The 25,838-nt window shown below is 32.2% G+C and overlaps 2 protein-coding genes across 3 annotated transcripts in view; one reads left to right on the forward strand and one right to left on the reverse strand.

Annotated features, from left to right (window-relative positions):
- The window catches only part of LOC145321781 (uncharacterized), a 158,927-nt gene that overhangs the window by 116,516 nt on the left and 16,573 nt on the right, over nucleotides 1–25,838 (forward strand). The window contains exons 8-12 of one of the 2 annotated variants that reach the window (XM_080163387.1): nucleotides 1,655–1,762; nucleotides 2,355–2,468; nucleotides 3,099–3,226; nucleotides 6,869–6,980; nucleotides 7,282–8,729. In XM_080163387.1, the coding sequence (XP_080019513.1) occupies nucleotides 1,655–1,762; nucleotides 2,355–2,468; nucleotides 3,099–3,226; nucleotides 6,869–6,980; nucleotides 7,282–7,943 (1,124 nt within the window). In that variant the 3' untranslated portion in view covers nucleotides 7,944–8,729. Of the gene's footprint in view, nucleotides 1–1,654; nucleotides 1,763–2,354; nucleotides 2,469–3,098; nucleotides 3,227–6,868; nucleotides 6,981–7,281; nucleotides 8,730–22,295; nucleotides 22,358–25,838 lie in introns of those variants that run through there. The other variant, XM_080163388.1, reaches the window with a different exon arrangement.
- Nucleotides 8,667–24,137, reverse strand: LOC145321783 (protein obstructor-E-like). The gene is made up of 12 exons (XM_080163401.1): nucleotides 24,106–24,137; nucleotides 15,572–15,639; nucleotides 14,408–14,477; nucleotides 12,668–12,741; nucleotides 11,940–12,000; nucleotides 11,438–11,557; nucleotides 10,859–10,942; nucleotides 10,610–10,695; nucleotides 10,111–10,223; nucleotides 9,630–9,711; nucleotides 9,241–9,309; nucleotides 8,667–8,779 (listed from the first exon to the last, which is right to left on the reverse strand). The coding sequence occupies exons 2-12, from the start codon at nucleotides 15,629–15,631 to the stop codon at nucleotides 8,750–8,752; spliced, it is 849 nt and encodes a 282-aa protein (XP_080019527.1). The 5' UTR covers nucleotides 15,632–15,639; nucleotides 24,106–24,137; the 3' UTR covers nucleotides 8,667–8,749.

Here is a 25,838-nt window from a genome sequence, read left to right on the forward strand (position 1 = left end):
AGGGGATGTGAAATCATTATAAGTTAACACCCCTTTACCGCACGCCACTGTATTTTATTAAAAGAATGTGTCCTACCTTTTATGATTTTTAAAACATATTCTTGACGAGCTCCCAAGGTTCAAAGTTTTGATTCAACGAGGTTCAACAAAATAGACTTTTTCAATAATTACTCAACAGAATTCAAAAAGTAAGGTGTCAAATCAAAGATCTTACTATTTTTTGTTCATAATGGCAATTTTCTTCTTTTTTGTTGCGTTTTAGTACTTTAAAACCAAGTTAATTAAAAAAAATACTTCAAAAATAAGAGGTCTACAAAAAAAAACGATCGCATATATAAATTCTATGGATCATTTTACATCTCTACTTACTAACAGCACCGGCTAGCTATTTTTCAAAAAATCACAAAAGTTAGTACACGTTCTTTAACAAATACATTTTAATTTACCTTTATGTAAACCAATTTCTTTTTCCCTGATTTTCTTATTTTGCCCATTTTTTACTTTTTTTTTCATGTCAACTTTCTTATAGTTACACAATAGGTGATGAGCTTCTTATGACATTAGAACACAGGGTTCTAAAGGGATTAGACTATGGCCGATAAATTGATGTACATTCCCAATGATAATAAACAAAATTACCCCTACTGTAGATTACAATTAGTGGTTGAAACGTTTGGACAGTCATATCAACCAACCTATCAAAATTCCCCAAGGCTGTTAAGCCAACAAATAAGAAAACGTTACTTTTAGGACTAGTGAAATAAATAGTCCAATGTCTCCTCCCTCCCTGATTAGAACCATATTGTTTTTTTTGTTCCCTAAGACAAATGATAAATTTTGACAGGGATATAGTCATAGACGTCCAAGGGGAGGGGGGTAAAGGGGTGATTACCCCCCCCCCCCCCCAAATAAAAAAAAATGCCTCAATGAAATAAAGATTACCCCCCCCCCCCAAATGAGGTTGGGGGTGCCGTAGGCACCCCCAAAATTTTTATTTTCAAAATTTTACCCCCCTAAATAAAAAAGCTTGGACGCCCTTGGATATAAGACAATCATTTTCTAGTAAAGTAGTAAGTTGTACATTTCTGTGTTTGTGTTTGTCTTTAAAGATCTCGTGAATATTTTCTTGATTTTTAAGGAAGATTAGTAATGGTCCACGGGGGAAGGTTTAATACTATTTTTTGTAAGAAAGCCTCTTGTGACATAACTAATTAGCAATAAAATATTCTTACCCCAAAATATATATATTAAAGCTTAAATAAAAGACAATTTCTATATCCCTGAAAATTTGATAACTTTCCTCTAGATATTTGTTAAGTTCAGAGGAAGTTGATTTCCTTTCATTTGTCATGAACCAGACACAGACACCAGAGAGAGAGGGGAAAATAGGCTGTTTATTACACTAGTCCCCAAATTTTTATATCAACGTTTTCTTATTCGTTAGGGACTTTAGTTAATTTTATTTGGATGTTTCATTGCCTCATTTTCTTAAAGATCGTTATCCAATGATCCAAACTCATATTACAGCAAATCTTTTATTTTTTCCCCAATTTTTAATTTACTGAAATGTCTCTTATATAGATAGCTTGTAGTTACTGTTATTATGGATATAATTGACCTTGTTATTTAAATATTTATATTATTTTTATTATAGAAAAGCGAGAGGAAATACCAGTTCTACCGGAGCCCGATAATAAAAAAGTCGAAGAACAAAACAATTTTGACTGGAAAGCCTTTCAAATAGAACAACAGAAACTTATAGGTAAATATTTATAATTAACTGAACAGGTAGGCCAACTTTCAAATAGATCAACAGAAACTTATAGGTAAATATTTTTGTTAACTGAACAGGTAGGCCAACTTTCAAATAGAGCTACAGAAACTTATAGGTAAATATTTATAATTAACTGAACAGGTAGGCCAACTTTCAAATAGAGCTACAGAAACTTATAGGTATTATTTATAATTAACTGAACAGGTAGGCCAACTTTTAAATAGAACAAACTCATTGGTTAATATATATTATGAACTGACTAGACAGGTACGCCAACTTTCAATTATATGGAGAAAGGGGGAAGAGAGAGTAGTAGAATAAAAAAACACGAAACCTTTAAAAATAAAGAAGCATCTGTAAAGCATCATATGGACATTAGGCGTTATCCTCTTAGAAATATTTTTTTTCAAATTTGAACTATGACTCTGGAAGAGTACGAATATTTTTTTACAATCAGGTTAGGTTAGGTTATAGGCTAGGGGGCCGAGCGCCCGCGGCTAGGCAGGCTAGGGGACCGAGCGGGGCGGCTAGGCAGGCTAGGGGGCAGAACCAGACATTAATATTGTTAATGACATTTCAGAAGCTAACAACAGGATAGCTGACGTCATTACAGACCAAGAGGATGAAGATGTTGCTCTTGATTCTGATTTTAATGTTGTTGATGCTGAGGATGATAATCAGTCTGAGGAGACAGGTACATTGAAGCTTTTTAATTGCCTATAAAAATGACGTCATACTGGCCTACCATTGGTCAATCAAAATACTTACTGGCCTGCCATTGATAATTTAGTCTATGTCTTGGCCTATCATTGGTCATTTGTAATATATAACGGCATATTTTTTATAGGCTTCAGAGCTTATCACATCTTGTGGGGGTGAAAAATGGGGAAGACAGTCCATCCCAATTTAAATTTTTAGGTTGCTGTTAACAGGGATGTTCAGGGGGGAAGGGGGGGTGGGGTTAAGGAGCGTTAAAACGGTATATAAACATTCACTTCACAAAAAAAAAACAATTTTGAGTAGAACTTTGGAAGAACATAAAATTACACCCCTCAATTGATTCCCACCCTCATCCCTATAAAAATGTATTTATAAATAAATGGCTTGGACGTCCTTAGGTGTTTACATCCCACGTTCCATACTTTTATAAATCATCACTTCAAATATTGATTCTATAACAACAATGAGTATAGTGTAGTTATGCTTCGCAAATGAATTGTTATAGAACGCTTTATACAAGGATTGTTTTCAATAGGACCATTATGAAATACCTACATTTATTTGCAAATAAAAAGCTTCATTTAAAATCATGAACAAATTTTAGACGTTGAAACCTACACAGAAGTAGCAGAGACAACTACAGTTGAGCAGATTGATGCTGATATTTCCAGATCCTCTCTACCAAAGATTGCCACTTCTTCTCCTGAAGAATGCAAAGCTAAGTGCGAAGAGGTATTTAATTACACTTTTTTACAAACTGGATATAACTTTGTTTATCATCATTGGGAATGTACATCAAATTATCGTATACATGAGACCATTTTCTCTTTGGAAAATTTTACACAAGATTAACCAGTTCAATAAACAATTTTATCGCAGTTTCTCTATAATTAGATCTTGTCCGTTGTATGTACGAACATTAAAAAAAATTATGAATGTGTATATGTTTCTTATTTTCTAGTGTTTTTCAAAAGACTAATTCCCTTCGTTAAAATAAAAATAAATTGTTAGTTGCTTATTAATTTATCCTTGTTTTTAAAGTTTCACTCCACTGTGGTATTTATAATTGCACCTTTTGATAAAATAGTTTTAAAGAAATCAAACTGTTGTCGATTTCTTGTAGCAAAACTTCTATAAGTACTTATGGGGTAAAGGGGTTGGATTGGGGCTGTCGTTATTTTAGCCAGCTGTAAGTTTCACTTAACTAGAATACATACAAATCTGGAACAATTTCCAAGTAATATATATTAAATATGTCCAGATATGAATCATCAAACGATTTTTTGAACCGTATAGGCTAAAAAGTGTGGATTTTTATCAAAACTAATGAATCTTTTGAAATTTTTGAAAAAAAATTATTTTTACTATGTGCGCCTATAGCTTAAAGTTTTTAAAAAAACTTAATTTTTCATATAAATCTAATAACACAGTAATAAAAAAAGAAATTTACTTACCACTAAATTTTAAACTAATATTTAGGTTCATATTGACTTCCTTAGAAAAAATTATCATGATATATAGCTTTTTACTATGTGCGCAAATCTCTAAGGTCTGTTTTTCAGCTCAGCAATCAATCAATCACTTTTTTTTGCCAGTTTCTGGCGCACATGCTTCTGATAGAGTTAGAGCCTAGATTTTTTTAGTGTGTTGTCTACTAACCTAAAGAATAAGATTTAGATATAGTGTATTTTGATTTTCATTCATAGGGGGGGGGGGGGAGGGGTACCCCTACCCACTCTGTTATAATTCTATAGAAAACTGTAAGCTACATGTAGATAGGGCTTGTGACGTGTCTAGGGGTAGGTTTTCATGGGTGCTGAGCTCAAAAATACAACCAAAAAATAGTGAGGGTCCATCCATATGGCAGCTGGGTAACAGCCGCAGCTGAGCTGTTAGCCATTTTTTGATATTATTTGAGGATATTCAGATAGGGCTTGTGACATGTCTAGGGGTAGGTTTTCTTGGGTGCTGAGCTCAAAAACACTACCAAAAACAGTGAGAGCTAATCTATATGGCAGCTGGGTAACAGCCGCAGCTGAGCTGTTAGCCATTTTTTGAGATTATTTGAGGATATCCTTACATTGAATATTTCTGTGGAATTAAACTTCTTCAATTAACATTAAACTTTATTTTCTTGCTTAAATTACTAATAACACTATTTTGATTTATAGATTTAGTTGTTGTAACAGCTATAAATAGCCCAAAACGGCTGATAACAGCTATCAACAGCCTGAAGTATAAGTGCAGATATGGCTTGTGACGTATCTAGGGATAGGTTTTTATGGGTACTGAGATAAAAAATTCTAATAAAAATAGTGGAAGCCCATCCAATTTGACAGCTGTGTAACGACTGCAGATCAGCTTTCAGCTTTTTTGGCACTATTTAAGGATATTCAAATATTTCAGTAGAATCAAACGTAATTAACATTTAAACTGTATTCCACTTGACATGCTATTAACATTTTTTCAATTTCTAGATTAGGTTGTTAAATAGCTGAAAATATCTAGAAACGTCTGAGAACAGCTATCAACAGCCAAATGTATATGTTGCAGATATGGATTGTGACGTGTCTAGGGGTAGGTTTTCCTTGGTGCTAAGCTCAAAAATACTTTCAAAAAAAGTGAGGACCCATCAATATGGCAGCAGGGTAACGGCCGCAGCTAATTGGTTAGCTATTTTTTATGACTCAGTAGAATTAAACTTCTTCAATTAACATTTCTTCAATTTCTAGGCTTAGTTGTTGAACTACTAACAACCAGCTGAGAAAAGCAAGAACTGAAAGAAAAAAATTAAAGATATGACTTCTTACATGTCTAGAAGCAGGTTTTCATGGTGGCAGTGCTCAAATATACCACATACCTAAAATAGTGGGAGCCCATCCATATGGCAGCTGGTTAAATGCCGTAGCTCAGCTGTTTCTGAACTTAATTCCATTTTACAGCTGCCTTATTTATGGGCCCCACTTATATTTGTTAGTATTTTTTAGCTCTCCATCCAGGAAAAAACCTACTTCTAGACATGTCATAAGCCCTATCTGCAAATATACCATTGGTTGTTCTCAGCCATTTTTGGCTGTTTTCAGCTATTACACAGCTATTTTTAGATGTTTAAAAAAAGTTTATTAGCAACATGTCAAATGGAATGAAGGTTAAATTTTAATATAAAAACTGTTTGAATATCCTCCAAGAAAAGCTTACAGCTGAGCTGCGGCAGTTACCCAGTTGCCATATGAATGGGCCCAATAGTTTTTTGTAGTATTTTAAAGCTCAAGCACCCATGAAAACCTACCCCTAGACACGTAACAAGCCATATCTGCAACATATACTTTTGGCTGTTGATAGCTGATCACAGCCGTTTTGGACTGTTTATAGCTTAAATAATAGCAACAGCCAGCTGAGCTGCAGTCGTTACCCAGCTTCTATATGGATTAGCCCCATTTATTTTTGTTAGTATTTTTGAGCTAAGCACCCATAAAAACATACCACTAGACACGTCACAAGCCATATCTGCAACATATACTTCTGACTGTTGATAGCTGTTCTAAGCCGTTTAGAGTTGTTTATAGCTGTTACAACAACTAAATATATAAATCAAAATAGTGTTATTAGTAATATAAGCAAGGAAATAAAATTTAATGTTAATTGAAGAAGTTTAATTCCACAGAAATATTCAATGTAAGAATGTCCTCAAATAATATAAAAAAATGGCTAAAAGCTCAGCTGCGGCTGGTACCCAGCTGCCATATGGATGGACCCTCACTATTTTTTGGTTGTATTTTTGAGCTCAGCACCCATGAAAACCTACCCCTAGACACGTCACAAGCCCTATCTACATGTGGCTTACAGTTTTCTATAGAATTATAACAGAGTGGGTAGGGGTACCCCTCCCCCCCCCCCCCTATGAATGAAAATCAAAATACACTATATCTAAATCTTATTCTTTAGGTTAGTAGACAACACACTAAAAAAATCTAGGCTCTAACTCTATCAGAAGCATGTGCGCCAGAAACTGGCAAAAAAAAGTGATTGATTGATTGCTGAGCTGAAAAACAGACCTTAAACTTATAGAGATTTGCGCACATAGTAAAAAGCTATATATCATGATAATTTTTTCTAAGGAAGTCAATATGAACCTAAATATTAGTTTAAAATTTAGTGGTAAGTAAATTTCTTTTTTTAATACTGTGTTATTAGGTTTTTTATGAAAAATTAAGTTTTTTTTTTAAACTTTAAGCTATAGGCGCACATAGTAAAAATAATTTTTTTTCAAAAATTTCAAAAGGTTCATTAGTTTTGATAAAAATCCACACTTATACGGTTCAAAAAATCTTTTAATGGTTCATATCGGGACATTTTTAATATATATCTATTTAGATGGATGATTGCAACGTGTGGATATGGAGAGATGACATGAAGGGAGAGATAGAGGATGAAAATGTTCAGAACAGTATTGTTGATGTTGTCAAGGAGATTGTCAGCGGTGCAGGTAATACAAGTTATAATTGCATACTAGAGACGTTAAAAAGACATCAACTGCGGCTATGAAAAGCTTGTGACATGAATAAACAGTAGCAACTCATTATAGTTCATATTTAGGACTTCCACAATCAAATAGTTAATTGCCTGACTACTAATATTTAGACACTTTTAACACACAAATAATTGTTATCAGTGCTTTAGGATGACAAAAATAAAATTAAATCAATCCATTTTCCTATCCTTTTTCCTCTGTCGAACAAGGGATTTGAAGTTTTCTTATCTTTAAAGTTTAAACATTTATTTTTCAGGTGCCAGTGAAGAAACTCCAGTTGAAACAGAGAGTGAAGAAACAGCTGTCGATCCTGACAATAACCAAGAAGCTGAAACAACCATCCAGGAAGCCATTGTCACAACAACCGAACAAGTTGTTGAAGTTGAAGCCACTACAGTTTTAGCGCGTGATGCTGTTGAAAATGTTGAGACAACTGTCCCAGAAGCTGTGGTTACAACAACAGTTAAAGCTGTTGAGGAAGAGACAACACCTGAATTGACCACAGCTGCTACCACTGCTGCAACAACTACTACTACAACCACAACTACAACAACAACCACAACTACAACAACAACCACAGAAGTTCCAACAACTGTCCCCGAAGTTGAAGCAACTGAAAAACCCGCAGAACTCGTAGAGAACATTGAAGCAGCTGTAGACAACATTGTTGGATCTATATCAAATATAGTAGGATCTGCTGTAACTAATATTGTAGAATCTGCAACAGAACAACCATCTCAAGATTCTGCAAACGCTGAAACAACAACAGTTAAAGTAACACAGAAGGTTAAAAGATCTGTCAAAAGCCTACGACTAGGCAGATCCAGCGGGCAGTGTGAATTATATTTTTCCAATGAACCCGCAAAGGAGGAAATAGACGGAGAGAATGTAGTTTCTGGAATTGTTAATAGAAAATAATTTAACTGTGTACCTAGTTTAATTAAAGACAAATTTCATGAATCTCCCCAGGCAGTAGATTATAGTGACTAGTCATACAATACAAATGACCAATGACATGCCAGTATACATTGTAATTTAATGGTAGAATATATACTGGCCTATCATTGGTCATTTTTATTGTATGACGACATTTTTTATTAGACACTATGAGCTGCTTCTCTCCTTAGTTTTATTTTTTGTTATTTTTTTGTCTTCCGTTAAAAAAATTTTAAAATATAAATCAGCATTTTATTTTCAATCAAAAAGATCAAATTAGAATCTCTTCTTATTATCTCTTTCTCTTTAATGTATATTATTTCTTAATTATGTTAGTGATATTTTTAAAAGTGTGTTTGAATCTCAAATATTAAATTCATCATTGTAAAATTATTTCCAGTATGGCTTCGAAACCGATTGATATCCGATGGATTGAAACCGGTTCTCAGTCATACCGAAAAATCTTGAATCGTATTGTATTATATCCAGTTTTCAACGGAAATGTATAATCATAAGATTAAAACCAAATTTGTTAGCCCGTGCCTTTGTCATCACGGGGCTAACAAAACTAGTTTTAATTGTACATTTTATATCCCCGGAAAACTGTTTATCATACTATGCGACAAATAATTATTCATTATTCCAAGATTTTGTTGCTAAACATTTTTAGACTTTTAAAATATGTATCATAAAATAAACAAAGAATGCATAATCAAAATTTTATTGTTAAATATTTTAAATAGTTATCTTCAAATAAATAAATATAAATATGTTTTGTTCATTTTTCTTTAAAATTCTTCAACACATCCTAAAGTTTCCTGAAAAAGATATAGATTTAGAATTTCCAAAACAGACAAAAATTATATGAGCTTAACTCAAATTCAATTTTATAGAAAATCTAAATCTAAAGTAAAATTAAGAATGTAGCTTGACCACTAGAGTAAAACAAGAGATGAAAAGGGTTAAATAACCGTGGATCCTGTGCTTTCTTTCAATTGGGCCTTTAAATATCAGCCAGGTGCGTTGTTAATATTAATACAAACAAGTCCCTACAAAAGGGATCTTGGACAAAGTAGCATCGGAAAAAGTAGCCTCCACTGTTAATAAAGGTCATGGCCGCAGCACTCGGCCCCCTGGCCTGCCTAGCCGCGGGCGCTCGGCTCCTTAGCCTATAACCTAACCTAACCTAACCTAAAAATTGTAAAAATCTACCAACCACTTTTCGAAAATACATGAAAATATGTAGCAACATCCAAGTAATAATATATCGAGATTTCACCTCTGAGAAGAAGCTTCCCTGACCACAAGAGTTCAATCTTGGCATTCCATTTACACAGATAATGTACAACTGAAAAATATGACCATTAAAAATGTAAACAACTATCTGTCTAATTGTAGTTTCTAAATCAATATTTATCACCCAAAAAATCACGCAACCTTGTTCTCCAGCATTTTGTGTATTTGTAAAAATAGCACAAACCCAGACTTTTAAAAGAAATTAAGAAGTAGAAATTAGTTACAAATTAAAAGCATAGGTGAACAGTTCCGTCCTTCTCATTTTCATATCCTGTCTTATTGGAAAGCATTCAAAAATAGTTTTTTTTACACCACTCACTAATTATATTACCATTATGTAGTGCAAAAAAGTAATCTAAAATTTTGTATTACCGTATCATCTTGAGGTACAGGAAATCTTGGGAAGGGGAAAAATCTTCTTGCCAGAGGAGAGAGTTCTTCATCACTTGGACATCTAAAAAAAATTATTTTTATTAATGATAAAAAATCAATAAGTAAATAGTTAGGAGATTGAATCAATTTATATAGAAGCAGAAATAAATCTTTGATTAGGGTTCTGACCCAAAATAGGTATTGTATGATTCAATTCTACATTCTCTTGTTAATGATATCATCAAAGCCGATTTAATTCTAGTAATTTTATATCTGTATGTTGTTGTCCCTAAAGAGACCATGTCTAATTTCGCTATTTGTGTGTGTCATTTGGCAGACGTAGCAGCTAAGGAACTTCTTCATCTGTATTTTTGGCATTTGTGAAAAGACTTCAATTTATAATAACTTTATAGTTTTACTTTCCTTATTTTTCTCGCTATATTTTATTTGATTTTATAACTTTTTAAAATAAGAATATTACCTGAAATCACCCAAGGCAGCAGAAGGATCACAACCAGCAGATTCTACCAGAAGGTCTGGCCAGTTACAGGTATGGATGCGGTGGTCATAGGCAAGGCCAAGCTGACAGTATTGCTGAATATAATAATAATTACAGGTATGGATACGATGGTGATAGGCAAGGCCAAGCTGACAGTATTGCTGAATATAATATTAGTTACAGGTATGGATACGGTGGTCATAGGCAAGGCCAAGCTGACAGTATTGGTGAATATAATAATAGTTACAGGTTTAGATACAGTAGTCATATGCCATGCCAAGCTGACAGTATTTTTGAATGTCATAAAAGTTACAGGTATGGATACAGTGGTCATATGCAAGGACAAGCTGACAGTATTTTTATTTTATTTTTCCCAAATCAAACTTAACGGAAGAAACAGAAAGTCTTTACGATAATTGAAAGGTTTCGTGATTTTTTATGCATATCAAAAATGTCTATTCCCTATGGTAATAAGCTTTACCTCCAGAGGTTGACCGTTGACACATTTGGTATAAGAAGCGAAACAACCTTGTCCGCTTGGGTAGATACCAAACTGGTATTCACAGCCTATAAGTATCAATTAATGATCTAGAAATAACAATAATAACATTTCAAACTTGTTGAGTTTTAGCTTTTTTGCCATAGTATAAAGCTTTCATCATCCAAATGTTTGGTGATATATAGGAAGATTAGGCAAACACCTTTTCTGATTAACTTGAAATTGTGTTACCTGGAGTTGAGAGGGGGGTGGAGTCGTTTTTACGTCCGTTGCAGTTAGCCTCCCAGTTGTAGGAACAGTGGTTATGGGCAGCACCTAAATATACATAATTATCATACACACAAAAATAATATGATCAAAATCTATTATAGAGAGGTTAATATTCTTAAACCCTTTAACATACATAAATTAATATTTTGGTTGTTCGGTCGTTTTAAGGAAGTCCTTACCCTGCTTTAAAAATATATCATTATTATGACAATTAGACTATAAATGTTTTAACATCATTTAATCAATGAATTCTTTTGGTAAAGCTATTTAGTTGACGATAATGTTTTCAAAATAACAATTCAATTTTAGGTCAGCCAAGACCACTTTTTATTATAGCTATAAAGTCATCTTAAACCACAGAAATTGCATATCAAACAAATGCCATTAGTTTGTGACAGGGAACCTGCATGGCAATGCCTGTTTATTCTCTAAGAAAGCATACTGTTCTGAACTTGAGAACCTTTAAGTACCATTTCAATCTTGTGGGTGCTCGAACTCGAAACAAACACCCCTAACAATGTGTGGGTTAAAATTTCTTACCGGCCAAAGCTTTGCCCTCATCAAACAGAAGTCCATTGGCACAGGTTTCAAGGGTCAGTGTTCCGTTGGCACACTTGTAGAAGTTGTTACAGGAATCAGGATGGGGGTACACCTGCAGTCCTTAAATTAATATTTGCAGAAATATAAAGGGATAATACAATGGCCGATAAATTGATATACATCCCCATTTATGATATAAAAAATTACCCCATCTGTAGATTAGTGGTTGAAGCGTTAGAACTTTAAGCTTAATGAGCCAACCATTCAAATTTCAATAACAGTCCACAAAGTTGTTGATCAAACAAACCTTATTACAAACTTTGGGGACTAATGCAATAAAAAGCCCCTCCCTCTCGGGATTATTTGTCAATGTAAATAAAAAATATCTAAAAGATAGGCTGTTGTAAATTCTTTAAAAGAAGTGGGAAGTTTGTTCACTATTTTAGGATACGAATTTAAGTAAATAACCATTTTTGTTACATTTTAATAACAAATCCCTTACCTTTTTTTTCTGGGCATTGTGTATCTGTAATGATTTGTGGGGCAGGGATTAGACTGTTCACCTGAAATTAAAGATGATTGTGTTGTAGTCTATTGTAATTTGTAATTGGACATTTAATCAATTTTAGTCCAAAAAAGGTACAGAAAGCTACTGTCATAGGCTATTTATATTTCTGCTATTAGATCTAGAGCCATATCCAAAGAACTTCCTATAGGACCCAGAAAGAGTAGGTATAGCATGCTAAGACTTTGCTTGATGGAACTCTTACTTCAACAATAACTATCTACTACATGAGAACATTCCGTAGTCTAACAAGAAATAACTAGTGATCATGCAGATTTAAAGCTGGGAACTGGTACTTCAGCAATAACTATTTTACCTGGAGAACAGCCTGATATCCATCTGCAGCAGCAGGTGCAGCCTGTATAGCCCTTGCTTGGGAAACTGTTACTTCAACAATAACTATTTTAACTGGGGAACGGCCTGAAGTCCAGCTGAAGTAGCAGGTGCTAGTTCCACATCCTTTGTTGGAGAACTTTAACTTCAACAGTAACTATTTTACCTGTGAAAGAGCCTAAATACCAGCTGAAGCACAGCTTTTGCTTGGGGAACTTTTGCCTTGGTAGTAACTTTTATGTGTTGATGAGCTTGAAGACCATTTGCAGCATCAAGATCAGCTTGCGTATTCCTTGTTTGAAGAACTGGTACTTTAACAGAAAACAGTTTACCTGAGGAACAGCCTGAAGTCCAGCTGAAGCAGCTTGAACAGCCCTTGCTTGGGGAACTGGTACTTCAACAGCATCTACAAAATTATAAGAGTCTCAGTTGTAATTGTTGTTGTCTTTTTTCATTGGTATTCATCATAAGGAACAAGGATGACAACATCCATAAGTAGCGAAGCACAAAAAATTGTGGATGGGAATACGTAGAAGTAGATTTAAAGTGTATTTATTAAAATCAAGAATAGATTTATTGGAGAAAATAAACACGAAACCTTGTTTTATTTTGTATGATGAAGACGGTTAAAGTAAATTATATACTAGATGCACATAACAATGGGGGAAAAAAATTTGAAACTGTTAATGCAAAAAAGTTTTAAAATTGGACCAAAAATACCAAAGATATGGGGAAATATGTCAAACATATAAAAATAGCCAAAAAACCTGCTAAAAGGCAGTTTGGCCGCGATTGTTTCTTTTCTTAAAACACCAGAAATTTAATGTTAATATCTTTAACTGAAAATTTTTTGAAAATTGGACTATAAACACCAAAGATGTGGGTAAAAATGTGATAAATACAAAAATAGCCAAAAACCTGCAAAAAGGCAGTCTGACAGTCATTGTTGTTTTCTTCAAATGACAGGAAATTTAATTTTGATATCTTTAACTGAAAAAATTTCGAAAATCGGACCATAAACACCAAAGATATGGGGAAAAATGTGAAAAATATAAAAATAGCCAAAAACCTGCAAAAAGGCAGTCTGACCGTCATTGTTGTTTTCTTCCAATGACGGGAAATTTAATTTTGATATCTTTAACTGAAAAAATTTTGAAAATCGGACCATAAACACCAAAGATATGGGGAAAATTTGGAAAATATAAAAAATAGCCTAAAACCTGCTAAAAAGCAGTCCGACCGCCATTGATGTTTTATAGTTAATTGTGCTCCTTAATGATGGGAATGTTGTCAAAAAATTTCAGCTCTCTATCTTTTATAGGAGCCGAGAAAATCACGTTTCCCCCAATTCATTAATTACGGACGGACAGACGGACGGACGGACGGACAGACGGACGGACGGACGGACATTGTGAATTATAGAGTAGCTTCGCTACTAAAAAGGATAAGAGGATGAATACTCACCCCCTTTCCATGGTAAAATACTACTTCCCCATCACTAAATCTTTAAAGAAAATATAGCAGACGAAAATCAAAAGCCGCCCAGGGCTTTTTGTATGTCAATCATAAATAATAATGTGAATAAAAAGAAAAGCGATATTTAGCAAACAGCCGTGGGCGGTCAGAATCAGCTGAATGTTTATTATGAAAAAAATTTCCCCCTTTTTAGAAATGAAAGGATTCATCTTTCATGCACAAATTTTTTTAAATAAAAATAAATTATTTGTAATTTTTAATTTAAACATTAAAACGACAATATCTAAAAGTAAAAAGTAAAAGAAAAATATTTTTTTAGATGTTGTTATTTTAGTATTTTTTATATTTATTAACAAAATTTTCTTTTTATTTTTAATTTAAATATTATATTCTAATTATTAAAACTTTACATATTAATTTTGTAATCCTCCCATTTGAAAAGTGGTGGAATAGCAATAAAATTTAGCGCGGCAACAGCGCTAATTAGGCCCCTGGGCCCACTGCCTATTTTCGTCTTCTAGTTGCTTCGATTCCTCTCTTTTATTTTTTTTCTCTATGGTATTCATTCAACTATTTTCTATATGCTATCTTCTAACCTTGTTCTATGCTTTGTACTTCAATAGGTCGTCTTCTAAGCACCTTCCTTCTTCTTCCTTGGAAATCATTCTAAATCAAAAATATGCCGTTTTTGTAAGGTTTTTCGATATTAAACTGTTTTTAACCTATTTTTAAAACATATATCAAAAATATACTATGACACCAGTAGAATCAAACTGCAGAGCCTAAATTTGAATTAAGTCCCCAATAAACTTTTTTGGGGGGATTTAAAAATTAATTTTTTGCTGTGGTCCTTTTTGATCAGAGCAAAAGGTCTTTTTTATATTTGCTTAAAATTCATAGCTTTTAGAGTGTTTTGCTTCATAAATATTGATTCTGGTATAGAGTAAAATTAGGCCTTTTGATTACATCTAAATTAATTCATTAAAAAGTTAATTCTTTATAATATATCAATGAATTAACATTGTTATGTTTGTTTTCTATCACTTATTTAAAACACATAAAAATCGGCTGTAAAGAGTTAAAAAAATTAAGATGACAATAAGTGTTTATGCAATACAACAAATTTATTTTTGTCACATATACAAATATGATATAATATAAGATTATTCAAACTTACTTTTAAAATATTTTTTAAAAGTATGTATTTTTTATGTGTATGGTTTTCATTTTTTTTCATTTTAATTAAATAAAAATTATTTAAGTACATTGGAAATAAGTCACTTTGTGAAAAAACTCTTTTTTTAAATGTAAAGAATTGAAATAAAATTAGACTTCTTATTGGTTCAGACTTCAGAATTATATGTTTTATTGTATATGTTAGATTTTTAAATGAAATTAATTGTTTTAGAAAAAAAAATATTTCCATTGAACAGAGTAATGTTTTTTTATTGTATCAATATAAAGTGAATTATATAAATTGTTCTAAAAGCCACAATATTACCCCGAGTAAAAAAGACCTTTTGCTCTTAGTCAAAATGACCAGAGCAACATTAAAAATTAATTTTTAAATCCCCCCAAAAATGTTTATTGGGGACTTAATTCAAATTTGGGCTCTGCAGTCTGATTCAATAGGTGTCCTAGTATATTTTTGACCCCTCATTCAAAAATAGGTTAAAAACAGTTTAAGGTAAAAAGAAAACATCATATTTTGCATTGTAATTTGGACCGTTGTCCATGGATTTGAAAATAAAAAATCATACCTGTCCTAATGATTGTCCACAAGCAATTGCCAGAAAGGCTAAACATACAAATCTTCTCATTTTTAATGTCTAAATATATATAGAAACAATTTTAAAAATAAACTATATATTAATAAATGCGAGTATTAAACAAAAAAATAGTCTAGTCTCTTTAAGACAAAGTTAGTGGAATAGTTATTTATCGCATTATTTAAAGTCAACTTTTCACGGAAATTAAAATTAAAATTTATAAGCTCTAGATCGGGTTATCAAAACTGATATTAATTTTATGATTTTTATTTCAACATTCCTGGAAAATTATATGTAATATGATGCTATACATGATATTTCAGTATGGCTGAGAACCGGTTCTAATCCATTGGATATCAATCAATTTGAAGCCATGCTTAAATAGCCTTTAGCTCACAGTATAATATCATGATTGTATGAGAAATAAATATTCATAATTATCAAAGAGGGATGAATTATTAAGTTTTAAATTGTACTGGTACTCAAAGTTTTAAAACATTGTCACTTTAGTTGTCTTAAGACTTTGGTAACTTAAAATTAAATCTTAATTGATTCGAGAAAAAAAACTAGCCGAGTTTAAAACTTTTCAACCAAAAAATTTAAAATATAAAATTAATAACTTTTAAGATTATTAACTCTTTTAATTTTTTGTACTAAAACCTTTTCACTAATTTCTCTAAAATGATGCATCTGACCAAAACGGCAAACAAACGTTTAAAAGTACAAAAAAAGTTTACTTTTGTTACACAATCACAACTAAAGATTCTAAATGTCAAACACTACTTTAATATTATTCTTGAGCAGGGAGGGAGAGGACAATGCGTGATATATCAAATATAATATTTTTTTCTCCTTAAGTTTATCAGCAATAAAGGAGATACTTTTATATATAAGCAATTTGAAAATATTAATTCATCCTCCCTTGTCCTATCCCCAAAATCCCTGATCTTTTTTAGTCACGATTGCAATGCCTTTGTGTATTAGAACAAGTTGGCTTTAGCAGAGTCAGATCTAAACTGATAGACAAAACCCTAAATGTTTACGCATATATTTGCTTTCATAAACAGGGATCTAAAGGGATAAAACAATGGGCGATAAATTGATTTACATCCCCTATGATGATTCACAAAATTACCCCTTCTGTAAATCACTATTAAAATGTTTGAACACTCATTTTACTGAACCAACTAATCAAAATTCATTAAAAGTCCCCAAAGTTATTAAACCTGCGAATGAGAAAACTTTATCATTAAACTTTTGAGACTATTGCAATAAACAGTCCAATGTCCCCTCCCTCCCTGTTTCATAAAGCACCGTGCCTATCTATCATCAAGGGTTGGTTGGCCGACAATTTTACAGATGGTTTATATTGGCAATAAACAGCAGAGAGGGAGGGGACTTTGGGCTGTTTATTACCCCCCAAAGTCTTTCTTATTCGTTGGATCAATAACTTTGGGGACTTTTATTGAATTCTTACTGGTTGGTGCAATAAGTTGAGTTTCCAAACGTTTCAACCACTAATTGCAATCTACAAAAGGGGTAATTTTGTATATATTCATTTGGGATTTAAGTTAATTTATCGGCCATTGTCTAATCCCTTTATATCCCTGGGGTAAATGCACCTAAACTCTTCTAGTTCTGACTTTCTGGCAGCTGCTGTTGAAATGTTTCAGCCGCGAGTGAACAGCTGTTTTTTGAACGACAAAATAATGGCCGCTTTTCTTCTGCTGCGGATAATTAGCGGTTTTTTTTCCAAATTATACGGACGATTGCAGCTGGCAAGCCTCGGCCGTGTGGTCCATCTCAAACCAAGTGGAAACTGCCTAACTTTTCAATGTTAGAAACTAGTTGCTTTTACAAAGCCCAAACTGAAACAAGGAGAGCACAGAAAAAAAGTGCCCCGCGGCAATTATGTGAAAGGTCGGTAAGGTTCATAGCGTAGTTTTACATACTTGCGCGCTTCAAAATTACAAAATTACGTGCAAGCAATGAAAAAATACGAAAGTCAAACAAACACATATAAAAATAGGTTTGGCAAATTGAAAAATTTTAATAATCTAAAATTCTACTTCTTAATGAATTATATCTATTAATTAACGACATAATTTAACACATACGAATATAGGGAAAATCTATTTTGCAATGTGGCTTCGAAATCGCTGGATTATAACTGGTTCTCTTTCCTACGGAAAATCATGTAAAACATTGTATTTTCCGCGAATATTAAAATAAAAATCATAAATGTAACACCAGTTTTGATCTCTCTTCTATCTGATTTTAGCTATTGCAAGGACTATCTATTTTATAAAAAAAATATTTATTATTGTCATTTTATTTAGATTTAAATGATAAACAAGGATGACAACATCCACAGAAGCGAAGCATTGAAACGGTAGGACAAACGGACATTAACACATGTATAGTGTCAGAACTGAATAATCTGAATATAAATGTATAAGAGTCAAAGCAAAATTGTAAGCAAATTTGTTGAAAAACTGCTTGATACAGGATAATGTTTATGGACATACATTTTTAGGACTTGGTTATAGAGTGGCTTCGCTTTTAACATTATACAATACTATAAATCAGATCAATCGGATGATTAGATCACATAACAATTTGTGATTTAAAAAGTAAAAAATCAACATGTTTAAAATGGACGTACGGACATTCTGGTAATTATCATAGAGTTGCTTTGCTTTCTAAATCGTACCTAACTACTAAATGAATTAGCATGCAAAGTTTGAAATCGATAGGACAATTCTAACATGCCTAAATTAACAAAAAAAAACGTACGGACGGACGGACGAAAGTAAGGACGGACCGACCCTAATTAAAAAAAGCTTCGCTTTTAAAAATTTAAATGGTGACTTTTATGTATACACTCTACATTTTTGTCAACTCATGTTGTGTAAGCCACCAAACCAAACTTAAGCTTGGTCAGTTTTGTATTCAACTTATGTATGCTTACAAGTTTAAAATAGTATTTTTAAAAGCGAAGCTTTTCTATAATTAGGGTCGGTCCGTCCGTACGTCCGTCCGAGATAGATAGCTTTTATTCGTTAATTTAGGCATGTTAGAATTGTCCTATCGATTTCAAACTTTGCATGATGATTCCTGTAGTAGTTGGGTACGATTTAGAAAGGGTAGCAACTCTATAATCATTACCAGAATGTCCGTACGTCCATTTTAAACATGTTGATTTTTCTACTTTTTTAACAACAAATTTTCAAGTGTTTTAATTATCCGTTTGATCTGATTTTTGGTATATTGATTCCTGGGACAACAAAGAACAATATTATAAGCGAAGCAACTCTATAATCAAGTCCAAAAATGTAAGTATGTCCATAAACATTATCCTGTTTTTAAGCAGTTTTTCAACAAATTTACCTACAATTTTGATTCGACATTTATACATTTATGTTCCGATTTTTCAGTTCAGTTCTATACAAGTGTTAATGTCCGTTTGTCCTACCGTTTCAGTGCTTCGCTTTTATGGATGTTGTCATCCTTGTTTTATTTTTATTAAAAGCGAAGCTTTTCTATAATTAGGGTCGGTCCGTCCGTACGTCTGAGATGGATAGCTTTTTTCATTAATTTAGGCATGTTGGAATTGTCCTATCGATTTCAAATTTTGCATGGTGATTCCTGTAGAAGTTAGGTACGATTTAGAAAGCGTAGCAACTATATAATCATTACCAGAATGTCCGTATGTCCATTTTAAACATCTTGATTTTTTTACATTATTAACAACTAATTTTTATGTGATCCAATTATCCGATTGTTCTGATTTTTGGTATACTGATTCCTAGGACAACAAAGTACAATATTATAAGCAAAGCAACTCTATAATCAAGTCCTAAAAATGTAAGTATGTCCATAAACATTATCCTGTATCAAGAAGTTTTTCAACAAATTTACTCACAATTTTGCTTCATTTATATTCTGATTTTTCAGTTTTAACACTATACAAGTGTTAATGTCCGTTTGTCCTACTGTTTCAGTGCTTCGCTTTTATGGATGTTGTCATCCTTGTTTATATTTCATTGTATAGTAGACAGCTCTCCGCGGATATCAAAATGAAAAATTTTAGGATTAAAACCTCGGGAATAACAAAACTGCTATCAATTTTATGATTTTATTTTAACATTCGTGGAAAATTGTCTATAATACTATGCTATACATGATTTTTCAGTTTGGCTTAGAATTGATTCTAATACAGCAGATATTAATCGGATTCGAAGTCATACTGGAATACTAATTCTGATACTTAACCAAAGATAAGCTAACGAATGGTAGAACAAGTTTTTTTTTACTTCTGAGGAATTGTAATTTACCATACATTATCTCTTTTCTATCTCTCTGTCTCATACCAAAGAGTGATGAGAATTTGGACTGTTTATAACACTAGTCTTCAAAGTTTTATAATAACTTTTTCTTATTCTTTAGCTTAACAACTTGGGGACATTTCTTGAATTTTGATTGATTGATTTATTTAGTTGAGTGTCCAAATGTTTTTAACACTAATTGTAATTTACAGAAGGTATTTTTTGTGTATCATAATGAGGATGTACTTCAATTTATCAGCCATTGTCTTATCCCTTTAGATCCCAGAAATGTATAGTTTTTAAACCCTGCACAAAGAAAATTAGTTAAAAAGTCTTCAAAAATCTTAAAAACAAAACACAAAAATCTTTGAAAACAATATGATTATTAATTTTTCATGATCAACATTTATTTTATTTTAAAATGGCAACCTGTGAAATCAAAAAGTGTAAATTATCATTATTTTATATAATATATGTTTGTTTTGACTTACAGATAATTTTATATCTATCATTTGTTTATTTGTTATTAAACAAGGATGACAGCAACCACAAAAGCTAAGCTCTGGAACGGTAGGACAAACAAATATTAACACTTGTATAGTGTCAGAACTGAATAATCAGAATATAAATGTATAAATTCGTAAATTGTAAGTAAATTTGTTGAAAAATTGCTTAAATACATGATAATGTTTAAGGACATATTTTTATTTTTAAGACTTAATTATAGAGATGCTTCGCTTATGACATTGTACTTTGTTGTCATTATTGAGAAAATCAGATCAATCGGATAGTTCAATCACATAAAAATTTGTTATTAAAAAGTTAAAAATCAACATGTTTGAAATGGACGTACGGACTTTCTGTTAACGATTATAGAGATGCTACTTTCTCTAAATCGTACCTAAATACTACAGGAACCACCATGCAAAGTTTGGAATCGATAAGACAGTTTAAATTAATGAAAAGAGCTGTCTGTGACGTACGGACGGACCTACCCTTATTATAGAAAAGCTTCGTGTTTAAAAAGTGATAACATATCCATATATGGGCAGCAATGAAAAAAAATAATAAATGATAAGAATTTCATTAAATTAGCTTAAAACTCTAAGGCAATTGACAAATGTAATTATTTTTTTAAAACAAGGTTATTTTAATTTAAATGTAACTAAAATCTAAGATTGAATATTCAAATACTTTTCCCCATACATAAAGTTATCCTTATTGTATTCCATATGTTAGAAATATAAAAAATAAATGTAAAGCCCACAAAAAAGTTATTGTAGAGCTTCTTCGCATTTCTATGTTTCTAAAAGTATTCAGTATCTCCTTGATAATGGAACTAACAACAATTGTGTCACGTGTTTAATTTTATCAATGTTGATTTTATTTAGAACTAGAGTTGGCTCAATATAACTATATCGCTATTGGCTAGTTTTCTATAAGTACATATCTATTTATTTATTTCTCAATAAATCAATTTTCCTCCCCCGCCATTACTATCTAAAAGAAAGAAGTAAATATTTTTTAATTTAAATGATTTTAAAAAGATTTGTTCAATTATATTTTTTTCACATTATCATCACAAAAGGGTTAATATGATTAAAATTTTAGTTTTAATATTTTAACACAAAGGAAGTGTCGCCACAATCGAATTCTTTTAAAATACAGTTTTCTTAGGTTTACTCTATTATGAACGTATATTTTTTATTTATGAAATAAGGATTAAATACTTCAATGTAATTCAAATATCTACATGAAGTGAAAAACTTAATTCATTCCATAAACAAATAGGATAAAGGTCTTATCGCTTTGGTCAATGAGAGTTTAATGAGGATTATTGGAGCACTATGAGTTTGAAACACTTTACCATTGGAAGACTCGAGCTCATTTATAGACGTTTATTTCCTATATAGATCTGTCATGGATCTTGATGCAATAAAGCAGACTGTTTTGTAAATGTTAAAAATTGGAAGATTTCATTAAATAAAAGTAATCGCAAATATACTTAGTAAATAATAGTTATTTATCAACTCGTACTATATAGTTAGCTTTCAGCAGTCATTAAAAAGAAAAATAATGATATTGATACCAGAGGTGTTCTTAAAAAAACTTTTGCCTCACTAAAATCAGTGAGGCAAACTAAAAATTTAGAGGGAATAATTTTGCCTCACTAAAATTTTAGTGAGGAAAGTTTTCTTTTTAAGAATTCACCTCAGTTTTGTTATCCCGAGGAGCTAAAGGCCCTGGTTAACAAAACTGGTATCAATTCTATGACTTATATTTTAGTATTCCTAGAAAATTGTATGTAATGCAATGCTAAACATGATCTTTCAGTATTGCTGAGAACCGGCTCTAATCCTGCGGGTATTAATCGGTAATTACATTACAGATGTTATTAATGCAACAAAAATGTTTAGAAAAATAGAAATCTGTTGCATATTTTTTGCAGGTAAATTTTATTAGTGATGGATATAAAATTACTTGGATCTTACACTAGATTTTTCATGTTCCCTAATGAAATGTTACGGAGCAGGCTACAATAACTTTTTCCTCATCCCCTCCCCACCTACTGGATGAATGAACTGACCAACAAACGATAGGAGGAATAGCATTGTAGGCTAGGCTGTTTTTTTACCTTACAAATAATCATCTAAAACTGTAGTAAGAGAAAACTTTTAAGTCTGTTTAGAAATGAATTAGGATAACTTGTGAAAAATCAATCAATAAGAAAGTAAAAGATTAAGATTTAGTGGCATTTTCCCTAAAAGTGCATAGTCGAGCACAGAAAATCCGCCCTCTCCTCACTTTTTAAGCATCACGTCTTTGTGGTGTTTTTCTTCAGGTCAGGTAAAACTAGGTGATATTGGGTAGAGTAAAGACAGGGTTAGTGAAAGCAGGTATAGGTTCCGCAGAAAACTGGATTAAAAACTTAACCCACAGTGCTTAATTTTCTTTTTAAGGGTAGCACTTTGAAGTATAAAACAATAATTTGTTTTAGGCTACATATCTTTGTTCAAATATTTTAGTATTACCATAGACAGATAAGAATAAGAAATATAAACAAATTTTTTAAATCAGGGTCTTAACGGATAAATTTAATGGTTTATGTTTTACACGAATAAAAAGTATTTCTACAACATTGAGCTGGAATAAAAGTGGTAAACAACAAAATATATCTTAATTTCTTTTATGGGGGTTGTATATTTTTGAATTCTTGTCTTCCTTTACTAAGTGCTTGTTCACAATGTAGATAGACTGATTTGTTGAGGTGCATAACTTTACCTAGCTGCTTAAAGTTCTTAGCAGATCCTACCTGGAAATGCATTGGCCCTTTATCCTGATCTGGCTTGTGAACCCTGTTGATCCAACTCTTGGCGTCCAGCTGGAGGCTCATGATGCCCAAGTACTCCTCCTGTTTGATGGCTTTGAGACGCATGCCGTGCATCTCGTCCTCCAGGGCATGGATGTTGTTGACCCTGGAGAACTCTCTGTGCAGTAGTGCCTGGACGTCCGCGTCATGGTTCTCTGCCTGCTCCTGGAGGGTCCTATTCTCAGCCAACAGCCGCTAATTTTCCTCACCTAGCTCGCAGACCTGTTGAGCCAGATGGTTTAGGCGGTCGTTTATGAGCTGCATTGGCTTTCTGACCCTTGGGGGCAGTTGACCTGCTGCCAACCTGAAGGGGGGAAGTTTATTGGGGAGGCACCAGGCTACATTTTTATTGCAGGCCTGGTAGAACGCCTCGAATGCAGGGGGCATCTGTGTCAGGACCCTCATGGCCTTCCACCTGAGGGAGTTGAGCTTGGCTCTAGCCTCCTCCTCAGATAGGCCGACCATGGTGAGCTCCCAATCGTCGACGGCTACCTCTATCCTGTTAAAAGTTGGCATAAACGCATCTAAATATGCCTTGTTTATGGTATCTTCAGGGAAATTTTTGTGGAACAAATTAATTCCACGTTTGGTTGACTCCATTAACATAAACATATATATTTGGGCATAAAAATTAAACAAAAAAAGTCATAATATCAAAAAAAAATATAATATACAATTAAAATTACTATAACAATAAACAACGGATGTCGCGTATTTCCAGCTGACAAAATACCTCGTGGTTGTAGTTGTCAGCATCCAGGAGGTGGAACGGGATACTGCTGTCCTGGAGAGATTCTGCCATTTTTTCCCTTTAGGTTTTATATTGTTCTCTTGTAGAAGTGAATCAAGCAATATTAGCTTGGTCATTTCAAAGCTTTGTCTCTACTTTGTGTTAGAGTTTCATCGTTGTCCTTGAATTCAACTTTGAAGCCAGCGGCTTTATCATTGAAACTAAACCATTCAGAATACAGGCAATTTTCCTATTTGAATAATTAGGTTTTAAAGGATTTTTGTTTTTAAAAATTGAAAAGTTTCAATAAAATTAATGCATTAATCTAATCAAAAGAAAAGGAAAAATCTTAAAGGGTTCATTTATCAAAATATCAAATCTAAAGAAAAACAAAAAAATTTGATGAACTATTATACATGGACTATGTTCAGGTAAAATAAAATAAAAGGTAATGAATGAATCAACCAAAATAAAAATGTAAATATGATTTAGTTAAATTTTAATAAAACAAAACAAACATACTATTAACCTATTCTAATTATAATTGCATTTAATATTAAAAGTTTGTTTTAATATCTTATTTCCCATTACAACTTTAACATCCCTGAAACACGATTTCTCCTGGTTCTACCAGTAATTCAGCTTTCAAGGTTTGAAAAGAATCCAGATTCATCAGTTTGTTGATATGAAAAGAAATTCTAATCCTTTCTGGTCTGTCGACTGCCACACGGAATATTCCATTCGGTGAACCTTTAGAGTTAAGACGCATACAAATGGCAATAGTCCTCTTTTCTTGCTTTCTTCCATCTACATGATGAGAAGGCTTGTAGGTTTCATAATCTTCCATGCACTTGCGCATTCCATTAAATCTAAAATAAAAATCCAGATTACATGTGAGTCAAATACGAGATCAATAATCTAAAGAATTTTAATTCTATAAAATTAAAATTCTATTCAAGCATATCTATATTTATAACAAAAAAAAAATTTTGGTTTAATAAGAAAAATTCAAAATTTTGGTTTAATAAGAAAAATTCAAACTGGATCACAGTTTTAGTTATGAGAAATAAGGAACAATAATATCAAAATTTTTAAATAAGTTAAAACATATAAGTTTGCTATTATTAGTCTTTTATATAGGGGAAAAATATTTTTTTTTTGGGAAAAATTATGAAATAATATTTAAGGGAGGGGAAAATTAATTTATAACATTCTATGAACAAGGTAAAAATTCCCAAAATTAGAAATAAAAATCTATTTGAAAGGGGAAAATAAAACTGGTCCCATTAATTATTCTTCAATCATCTATAACTAACTTAACACATTTATCAAATTCTAAAGAAAAATGTTTCCATTTAATTATTTTGTGATAAAAGGTCAATTAAAAATTAAAATTCAAATAAATATTTAAATCATATTCAATTATAAAGTAAATGATATGAATTAAATATTTAAACAAAAGATCTATCTAATTTTCAATAGACTTATAGCTAAAAATAATATATAATACTTACAGCGCTGTCTCTTCATGTTCAGTCTCTTTACAACCAGATTGCCATGATCCATCAGAACCACCTGATCCTCCAACACCCCCAGGTTTGCAACCCAAACCAGACATCTTTATAATTAAAAATATTTTATTAAATATGGCACTGATTTCAGAAACAATTAAACATCTACAAGCTAAGACAGATAGACTAGTCAAATACGCAGAGCTCTTTGTTAATGTCAAGAAGACTGAAATTATGAATATACCTACAAACCCTGATCAAACTATAACAATAAATGGTGAACAATTGAAACAAAGCAACAAATTCACCTATTTGGGGA

Source organism: Acartia tonsa, chromosome 6, assembly GCF_053477335.1.
Source record: "Acartia tonsa isolate MP-2025a chromosome 6, ASM5347733v1, whole genome shotgun sequence".
Lineage (NCBI taxonomy): Eukaryota > Metazoa > Arthropoda > Copepoda > Calanoida > Acartiidae > Acartia > Acartia tonsa.